This window comes from Acromyrmex echinatior, chromosome 1, assembly GCF_024713525.1.
Source record: "Acromyrmex echinatior isolate Ae372 chromosome 1, ASM2471352v2, whole genome shotgun sequence".
NCBI lineage: Eukaryota > Metazoa > Arthropoda > Insecta > Hymenoptera > Formicidae > Acromyrmex > Acromyrmex echinatior.
In genome coordinates this window covers 8,836,358-8,847,232 of record NC_141852.1, presented here as the reverse complement: position 1 = coordinate 8,847,232, position 10,875 = coordinate 8,836,358, and the positions used below count along the sequence as shown (strand labels likewise).

At 35.3% G+C, this 10,875-nt stretch overlaps 2 protein-coding genes across 3 annotated transcripts in view; one reads left to right on the top strand and one right to left on the bottom strand.

Moving 5' to 3' along the window:
* Positions 1-472: 472 nt before the first annotated feature.
* Positions 473-2,113, top strand: LOC105146615 (Selenoprotein S). Its single transcript, XM_011056996.2, has 5 exons — positions 473-710; positions 851-988; positions 1,118-1,224; positions 1,580-1,709; positions 1,789-2,113. Exons 1-5 carry the CDS (start codon positions 674-676, stop codon positions 1,869-1,871), a joined length of 495 nt encoding a protein of 164 aa, XP_011055298.1. The 5' UTR covers positions 473-673; the 3' UTR covers positions 1,872-2,113.
* A 172-nt stretch (positions 2,114-2,285) lies between these two features.
* LOC105146616 (roundabout homolog 2) overlaps positions 2,286-10,875 on the bottom strand; it is a 132,412-nt gene continuing 123,822 nt past the window's right edge. For both annotated transcript variants that reach the window (XM_087404566.1, XM_011056998.2), the window contains one exon: positions 2,286-10,652. In XM_087404566.1, the coding sequence (XP_087260692.1) occupies positions 10,474-10,652 (179 nt within the window). In that variant the 3' untranslated portion in view covers positions 2,286-10,473. The remainder of the gene's footprint in view (positions 10,653-10,875) is intronic.

Below are 10,875 nucleotides of genomic sequence, written 5' to 3'. Positions count from 1 at the left end.
ATCAGAATACATTAAGTTCGCTCTCCACTACGAAGATTGTTCTTCTTTGTATTGGATACTAATCAGCATACAAAGCGGAGGGATTTTGATGGGATGAAAGTATTGAGATAATTAATCTTAAACGTAATGAAAGTGCTGTTATAAATATATTAATGACTTTTTATCGCAATATTATTAAGTTTCATATTTGCAAATTAATAATTAATAGTTAATACGATCTAATTGTTGTTAATAAGTGTATTTATTTGTAGTATTTGTTCATTTATCAATATTTTCATTATCAATATTTTCATTAAACATTAATTAGAAAAATTTGTGTTATCATACGGATTTTCTACGTTTTCGTATAATCATGTAGGACGATAATATGTACCAAATATCGATTTATCATCTTCAGCTTTGAAAAATGAACGATGTACCGTAAGAAAAGTGGACGTTGCTATGTAGTTTACATCCATTTTGTCAGAGGGCAGTAGTGAGCGGCAGCATTTTGTGGTTATAGGTTTTGGGCCGTCATGTCCTCTCTGAGGTTTCTCTTCGGTTTGCATTACGTGCATTATAGACTTTCTGCACTGACAGTACATTGAATTTTGAAACTGTATTGTAGATTACAGATCAAGTCGTGACATGTAAGTTAATGTCTTGGATAATTTCGCTTTGAACACAAAGGAGTATGGAGCACGTTGATAATTCGAGCTATTTCCAAACGAGTATGTATCGCAGTTACATGTATATGTATGTACTGATTAATGTTCTTATATTTACATTCGTGTCATTGCGGATTTTATTTCCTGCTTTCTGGAATAAATGTCAAGCTCGCGAAGCAATTACAGAGTCTTTTGTATTATAGTTTGGGCTCCGATAGCGTCTGTGGGATGGTACATCGTCGGACTTGGGATCATTGCATTTTATACGTTTCCACATATTCAAGAAAAATTTAAGAGTTGGAAAGTCGCGAGGAACCAACGAGATGCTGCACTTGGCAAAAGTGAGTCAATAATTTATCTAAAAAAAAATCCTTAACTAGTAGGCAACAAATAATTTACAATGTTATTTGTAATATAACATATATACTTGTTTCACTTTGGTATTAATTGTTTGTTAATTATTTGTTTAGAAACTGATGAATTACCGCAGTTGTCGGCTAATGTGGAATTGGCACGACAGAAGATGCAAGAGACGTACGACAAGTCTCGTATCTTAGCACAAATTAAAGAAGAAGAGGTACTTTTTGCTATACATTGCTTTAGGAATAGTCACCTGGGGTATATTTACACTCCAACAGTAAAAAAAAGTATAAATTATAAAATATTGTTTAACATTTTTTTTTATTCTTTACGAATCTTTAAGTAAACATTTCTTTCGAAAACGTAATAAAAAAGAGTTGTTAAAATTAAAAATCGTTATTTTTTTAGAAACACTATTGTAATAAGCTATTTAACGTACTTACTCCATTTAATATTTGTTTGGTGTCTACTTACATAAAAAAAATCAGATGACTATTCGCGAATTAAGATAACTTATTTTTATACTTACATTTTTGAAATATAAATTAGTATAATCTATCTTTTTCTCATAGGAGAAAGAGAAAAAGAAACAAAAGGTCTTGAAATTGCTGGAGAATAAAAATGTGGGTATAAGACTAGGTAGTACAATCGATGATGAAATTCCTAGTACGAGTTCAAATACAGGTACAAAGTTAAAGTCAGGTAAGACTTACATTATATCGTAATTTACTATCTAAGGTAAATTTAAATAATTTGCTGTATTCCTATGTTTTATTTTTAGAATATAATCCCTTAATGGGTGATAATACTCGTGGATATCGTCCTCCAAAACGGAGCTGTTGCAAAAAAGGTGGATGCGGTTAAAATAATTTTATAGAATCTCATAAAAAGAAAGGCCATTCCATTCTTGCAATTTAACAATTGTCAAAATAAAAAGGGAAGTAACTTACGAAATCAACAAATAGCACCTGCTTAAATTGCGATACTTATAATTTGTACAAATTTAAGATTTTGTAAAAAAAATTGATGTATATTTAATTGTTATATTAACATTAATTCGTAATATGTACAATTTTTAAGCTTTAATAAACTAGAGGCAAAATCGATTTTATTTATCAAATTAATATAGATTTCATATATTTTCGTTATCTATTTTAGTAAGTTTACAATAAAATTATCTAAAAAAATTAATGTGTGTTTGCTGAAGACAACAAGGAATAATAAGGGATAAAATATTAAATAAAGGCGCTTGAATTTTCTCGCGCACAGACTCTTCAATTTTTCAACATTACCTTTTATTAATCGTTATCAGTATAATATGCAATGATATATATCAGCATACGTCGCTTTATATGTGTACGTGGTACTTGACAATAGCAATTACAAATTATCTACAGTCGTGCGCGTGTATGTCTATGTGTATGTATACGTGTGTAACGTGTGTCTCTGTAGTATGCACGCTCCTATTTTACTCTCTTAAATTTCATCGATTTCATTCGTGCGACGACGGTCGGCGAAGAGAGACGAGCGGCGTGTCTCTCTTCTATAGTAAATAAATTATAAAATTAACTATATAAAAATGCTCGCCATTTTTATTTATTCGCTGTATTTACAAAATATAAAAAGGAAAGCTTGAGCTAAATACGCGTCTCCACGGGCCCCAATGTACGTATGCATTACACGTCTGTGTAATTACACGCGTGTGGCCTGTAAAACGCAGTCCAGAGAAAGAGAGAGACAAATAGGAAACGATTATCTCTTTTTTCCTCTCTTTCTCTCACATTGCCTCCAATTCGAAATCACTATTTCGTGTTCTTAATGATATGATATTATTTTTACGTAGCTCTAGCTCTCTAACGGTCTACTTAATCCTTTAAGCGCGATCCAGGACCAATTGTTTGCACCAACGTCGATCGATCGAGTGCTATTCTAGTGTAATGAATTCTTTTACTCTGCGTTAGACAGAAAATTATTAAGAACACTTTGATGAATTTATGAAATTGACTTTTTTCTCAGGAGAAATATCGAGCGAATTTTCATTCTTAATGAATTTCTTGGCAGTTTCATTGAAAAATATGATTCCATTTGATTACTGATTTAATCAGAATCTAGAAATCTTCATTAAAAAAAGTTGATCCCAAATTTATCAATATATCTTCAAAATATTTTTCAATAGATCCCGAATATCTGAACTCTCGGAAATAATACATCGATCAGTTCAATTGGTGCAACTAGCGGTCTTCGTCGTTGCATTCGGCGGTCTTGGCAGTACCAAGTTTAAAGTCCAGAGAGCATTTCTCGCAAAAGCGGCCAAACTCTGTCTCGATATCGCTACCAGATATGATTTTACAAATCGAAAAATCTCGCCCTAACGTCAATACAATCGTTTCCCCATCTACATAACGATCAATGGCAGTTTTAACAAATAGATCGGTTTAATCGATTGATCACGTTTATTGCACGTGTTCACGATCTTGTTGGAGTCTGGTTATCGATCATGTAATTTTTTCTCTATGACGGAAACATGAAAAGTGAACATTTTTACGCATGTATGTACATATAAACATATCCATAAAAAAAAATTTTCACTTTTCATATTTCCGTCTGAAGGAAAAAGTTATATGATTGACTCCCTGAACACAAATATTGTTGTAACTGTTTCCGACAGTCATAAGTCAACTTTATTTATCATATTGCTTAACGATATCTTTAATTTCAACAAAAGATTTGATTCTAATATTCTAGTGAATTTTTGTAACAATCAAAAGTAACCGCTGTGACAAAAGTCTATGATGCAGCGCAATTCATACAACATACGTCGATCCTTGGGATTGACTTATAACTCTGTCAGAAACAATTACGACAATCTTTGTATTCAGGTCCTTCGTTTGATCTGTTCGACAAACTTGTCACGTGTTTGGGGGGATGTATGATATATTACGTTTCGTGTATGTAGCTGTATGTAGCGTGTATGTTAATCATGTGTTCGTGTTGAATGTCGTTTACGCGAGCCGCACAGTTCTTTTTTTTTTTTTTTTAAGTTAAACGTTACTGTGTTTTATACAAGTTCTCTCAACCATCGTAACAATACAAAGATGACAAATTATAAAAATAATACATTATCTTTTTTTCTCGTTCCTTCGCGCATTGATACGATGGTTTGGCAGCGTGTCCGTTGGCTGAATCACGATCATTTAGGATTGGAGATACGGTGCTTTCCGAAAGGGTCACGATTCTGTAGCCTTCGAAGAGATGTATGTATATCCATACGTGCATGTAATATACCCTTTCCCTCGATAATACGCGGTTGCATCTTGCCGATCCGAGCTCGCGCGCACGAATTTGGAAGTTGCGGATCCACTGCTCGTTTTATCAAACGCACCTCGCAGGTATAAACGATATACTATCATTATCGATTTAAACGTCTTCGTGTCTCTCTCAAGTAGAACATCCGCAGTGGATTCGTATTTTAACGCAGTATATACTCTCCCGAGCAAGATATACCTTCGCTCATCTAACGGAACACGAACCGATATCCTCAAGGTTCTAACGATAATGGGAGTCAGGAAGGGTCACACCATATCAATCAATCGCAGCTATGAATTGGTAATATCAACTTGGTACACTCCTATACAGCACAGACCTCCAAGAGATATCCTAACAACGTCCTACGGATGTTCCCAGGACGTCACTCGTAAATAAAGTACTATGTAAGATATCACGATGATATAATAGTACGACGCCCAACGTCCCACAGCTCATCAAAACGCTGAAGATAGTTTCCGTCATTCCTTCGACAGGGCGTTAGATAAGCAAAGGTGGAAAAAAAGACAGGAGAGCAATGCCTGCTCGCGTCTATCTTTCCTTCAGCTCAACGCGTCTCTCACAGGGTCGTCGCGCGAATTCGCACCGGACGCACACACTCGTACGTGACGACGGAGATACTTAAAATACGCATCCTATCTAATTACTGTAATGAGATGCTTCCTTCTAGAACTAGTCTCGCGTCTATTCCCCTTGGCAACTCGCTCGCTCTTCTCCTCTCATCTATCTTGTGTTTTTTTTTAAGCCTAAAAGTATATCGAGATGATATCTTCTTTCTTACTTATTCCTTCGCCTGCTTGGATGGACTTTTTTTCTTACTGGATATGAATTTACTCGCGCGCGGCTGCGCGTCGACACGCGAATAAATTCATATGCCGAAACTCTTACGAAATTATATAATATAGTCATATGTATCACTAGGTAGACCTTAAGTTCAACTCTCTGAGTTAACAAATTTAATTCAATATCTCTGCTAATCAATTATTTCTTTTCTCTTTCCTCCCCCCTTCTTTCCTCTTACATTAAATCCGAGAGCGCAATTCCTATGTGATTTATTTTCTTTCTTTTTTTTTACGGGAATATACATGCGGCAGTGGCAGTTCGTTCTATTGAATATCTGAATGAATAGTATCTATCGCGCGGATTAACTTTTCTATTCAGGCAGCAGACGGTCTCAAACCGAGTGGAGCTAATTGTATTGTGTACGTATAACAAATTTGAGCGATTCACCACACGTCATTTGAACAAGCCACATGCGAGTTCCGCTCGGCACGCGCGCGCGCCGTTAGAATAACACTAATCCGTTTACTTGTCACTTAATCGAAAGTCGTAATTAATAAGTAAGTCGCATACCCCGCGTGTACAAAGGAAAGCCACGCCCACGCTTCGCCGCGACGGCGTCGTTACGGGGAGGAAAGAAAAAGGGTCATCGCACGGGTCGCCGGAGTGCCTCGCCTCCGCGTAGCGCGCTATCGCGGTTGAAAGGAACCCGTATCTCGACGGGACCCCTTGAAAAATGCGTACAAAATGTCTCGCTTGTTATATATATATACATCGGAGGAGCTTCGCGCATTATAGATTAAACGGAAATTTAATCGGCGTTTCATTCCTCCGAATCAGCCGGCAATTAACAATCGAACTGTCGTTCACAAGCATAGACGGATTTAGACACTCTTTGGCGAATTTGAAACTTTTTAAATCTTTGTTTGAGTAAGTTATTAAATAATAAAATAATAAGGACAAGTGAGAATCAAGCGCTGCAGTTGGTGCATAAATTATCAAATGTAATATGATCTTATTAAAAAGGAGTATAGAAAGATATAACGAAGGAAATGATAATGCCAATGAAAGCCGACACAGTTGATCGTGTAATTCAAATAAATAAATAAGTACATGTTAATCACTAATTACAGACGTTTCGATCCTAAAATTGGATTAGTCTTAGTGTGAGTAACAAATATTGAAATCCTTGTAATAAATTTTTGTACATTGCAGAAAGACAGACAAATATGACTGAATCATCATTAAGTTATTGTCTAAAATTAAAAAACTTTAATTGTCGTCTATCGTATTTAGTTTGGATACTTAAACCAAATTTTGAAATTTCATAATTTAAATTGAACTCAGCATAACGATGCTCCGTTAATGCGATTTGATTATACTTATGTCTTGAAAGAGTGTAAAAAAATACGTCAGATTATTAACAATTAATATCAGATTATTAATATTCTTATAAAAATGCTTATTAGCATTAAATATTATTAAATTGCTTATTAATTTATTAAGTGATATTAGTACTTTGGTTCTGCTCATGATTGCGTTTCAAGAACCGAAAAAGATTTCGATTTGCGGAATTAGACATGTATATAAATTCATACATAAAAATAGTTAAACATTTGAGATCTGTTTTGCCACACTAAAGGCATAAAATTTCTCTCATTTATATTTAATTAGATTTATTTTCATCCGTCCAAATTTGTGACATAAGAAAAAATACATTCGCAACGTTTCGCTGTTTTCCTTTTAGGAGACAAATATCATTTTATCCTTCTTGGCAATCATAAAGATAGAATAATAAAGATAGAACGACATTTGTGTCGAGTATATCTCCTAAAAAGAAAACAATTTTAGTCGAGTCATTTCTCAACGAAAAATCGTGTATGTAATCTCATGTAAGTTCCAATCATGATGAGTAATTATATTTAATTATATATAATTATATTCATATAAAAAAGCTACGCTATGCTCTCGAATAAATGGTGAGATATACTCAACATATGTGCGCCTGGTTGTATTCTCAATATTTTACATAAATGGAAATAAGCACATTAAAAATGAAATCCAATACAATTTTCTTGTATTAAATATTTCATTTGCTGATGTATATTTCCATGAGTTTCACCTCTATTCTAAATCCGTCTATGGAAACCGATGAGAAATGTTAGCCCGAATCATCCGTAAACGCGACGCTCCAGCCATAAATGCCGCATTCAAACGACGTGTACTCTATCCTGTTAAAAATGTGCGCTTCAAAGGAGAGAAAGATGAGGATAATAAAATTTCATGGTTCTAATAGTATGCAATTCTTCTTTGACCGCTATGCAAAAGACGCTTTCAATAAGTCGGTCGTTACGAATGCAAATGTACTTCGTTGTGTTTTCCATCTAAAGTCCCATCGCGAAGAAAGTTGAAGATTAATGAGAAAAAGAATACGAAGACTCGGATATCTTTTTTTTCGTAAGTACAAAAATTTTAAGATCTTTGTGTAAATCATACTACTAGCAATGTTAAAATTTTACAAATGTTAGTTTCTTTTCTGTATTTTTTCTTTCGTTTTTACTGTTGTCTCTTATAATAATATCAATGTATTATATTATAACAACAATCTAGACGCAGTTTTAAAACAATTCACGATTTGCAATTATAATTCGCAAACGAATTAGATCGCGGTGAGACGATGGAAATATCCGATAAAAGTCGGAATCAGGTACGCGTTGGAGAATAACGCACTTTATATTGGCAGTATCGTCGACAAGTTCGAAGCGCACATTTTTGACGAGCACATTCTCACTTTTAGATGTCAGGTCGTGTGTATTAAAGGATACATGAGATACCTTACGTATCTGTTACTTACGCGACATGAGTTCAATACGATGTATAAATTAATAACTAATGACTAATCTCGTTAGAATAACTTTGTACAATTTATACAGGACCGTTTGCGTGATATGATAATATGTATAATATGTATATATATATATATATATATATATATATATATATATATATTACGCGTTTTTATTGTTACTTCGTTTCGTTTTAAAAACGTATTTACTACGTGCGCCCGTTTTGGAAGAATTATACGTGGCCCTTCTTCGTGGAGATTAGCCCTCGGTTGCCTTAGGATTTAGGAACGTTATATCCAAAATAATATACTCCATTTGTCGTGGCCTGAGCACCTTACAGGCTGTCGAAAATAAATGCCACGCTTTATGAGGCCGGTCGCGATGCCGAGCGCGAATCATCTTGTCGGGCGTGACATGTTAATCCTTTCGCTACGATTATACCTGCCTATCCATTCAGCTTCCGTCGTGTGCTGAGAGATACTGTAATCGCCCACCTCTAATTACTCGCACCAAGGATGACTGCATCCACCAAAACGCCCATTCACATTTTGCGTTTGATTCTGATTCCCGAATGTTTAGCTATTTAACATAGAGATGAGAGATGCTATTATGGACTCAGAATCGAACGAGCTCATTTAGTGTCGAACATGGAACATGAATATGAGCAATTGCTGCGTATTGCAATCCGTAATATATTGCATTTGGGCTTCACGATTGAAAACAATCACTTCGTCCGCAGGAAGTGAAGCCTTTCGACAAAAACCACCGTAGTGAAAGGATCATTCTGCGTACAGAACAAGCAGACACGGTCGATCGATAAGTTAATTTCGTGTACAGCACAGTAGAACAATTGCGAACGATTGCCTGTTCGATTGTTTCCGAGACAATGACTTCGGAATGAAATCACTTTGACGCTCGAAGAGATCGCGGAACTACCCTATACCGAATTATTTTAAAAATCTTGAAGTCTCATTTTCAACAAACAAGCTCGTCTCGGTACGATAACGTACGCGTATACTCTTATTATTGCTATAATATTGGAGTCTTTATCTCTCTTAGAGCGTAATAAGTGCAATCGTTTCAATAATTTTAATCAAATATTTAGCTGCTCGTCATAAGAAATATGTTATTTTTTAAAACAAGAACTTACTTTGTAAAATTAGAGTTCAGTTATTTATGTCTTCTATTGCTTATAAATGGAGATAAACTAAAATAATTTACCTCCGAGTTATCAAATTTTTTTATCGACAAAATTTGTCAATCAATAAATAGTTGACCGCGCTTGCTTGATTCGTACGCGCTTTACGTGACCCAAATCTTAGTTCGCGCTCAAACGGATCAACCCGTTGTATCGTATATTCTTCTCTCCGTTTATGTTATCGCCACGTTAAAAAAAAACACGTCACACACGGAAAATTTATACACGACATTCATTCCGGAGCGGTCGCGCGGAAACTTTTGTAGCTCGCTGACATTCGCAAGCTAAAATGTGACTTTTAAAGCCACTATTTAAGATAAAAACTTAATCAAACTAACAGTACGTCAGCGGGAATGGCAGTTTACATGACAATCGAAAATACAGCGAAGTTCAAGATTGAAATATTAGCCCGTGACCGCTCAGGCGTTAAATGTTTACTCGAGGAACATGTCGCGCAACAGCAAATCGCAATATATGAGAGAGAAGAACATTTTCTTTCCTCTTTTTTCTTTTTCTTAATATATTTCACGAATATTGGGATCACTTCTATCTCTCAGCGTGATACAAAGTGAAGAATAAAGAAAATATAAGCAAGGTCCGATGATACGTTAATCAGTCTATTTGGTAGAGCGTTCAAAGAAAGATAATACTACGCGTTGCTTCCATTCCTCTTGCGATGTTATCTGTTTTGAAAGCCCTTATCCAAGTACAGAGTACAAAACAATCGACTATATCGCGTGTACGTAACGGGGTCTAGGCGGCATAGCATTCAAATGTTGCAAGCATCAGTCACGGAGCGATTCAATCTTTCGAGTCTTGAAAGTTGAAATAATGTTCCTACCACGATAGACCGTTATTGCGCTTCGTACAAACACAAGAATATTCTACAAGCTTAAACTACTGCCACGTAATCAGTTAAACGTAAAACATTGTCAGTCATGGAATAATTATAATAATATTTCGCTGTTAAATTTTTTCGATATTATATAACACAGAGAAAGTACGAGATTCACTCATTGTCACCAAACTTGTGTATAATCAACAAATCAAATCGATGTAGCTTTCCAGCGTGTGGACCGTTGAAAGAAACGCGGTAGCGTTTCGCGCCAAGTATATATAGAAATATAGTAACCCTGCGAGACACTACGATGTATCTTTCATTATATATACGATGCGCTCAATCGAACCGTACTCGACGAGCTACCACGACATTGCTGATTGCGAAACGGCCTCCCGTAGTCGCTAGAGTACGATCGTTCGTTGTGATCGAAGGCCGTTTGTTCAGGCACGTCCTGTATTTACTATGTCCAAGTAGTATTTAGCTTTCACGGTGATCACCCAGTCGACTAGACTCCGTCGGAGCGTTCGGGTTATTGCCGCTTGCAAAGATACTATTTAGCTTATTGTATCGTTGACTGCCCGTACTACTCATCGTATTAGAGGCCGAAGAATTGTGTTGACTGTAATTGCCCGTCCTTGAAAAACTAGGCAGCTTGTCTGAAAGCAGTAACGACAGAAACATGTTAAAAATATGTTTGATCCTTCAAACAGACTTGGGCAAAAATTAAATTTAATTAAAGGCAAAAGAACAAATCAATACTAGAAGTATCAACGTTTTATATTCATTTAAAAAAAAAAGAGGAAATCAAACGAATAAATTATTATAAAAATAAAAAGAGATGAAAAACCAAATATTTTATTAGTACAAAGAACACAATTA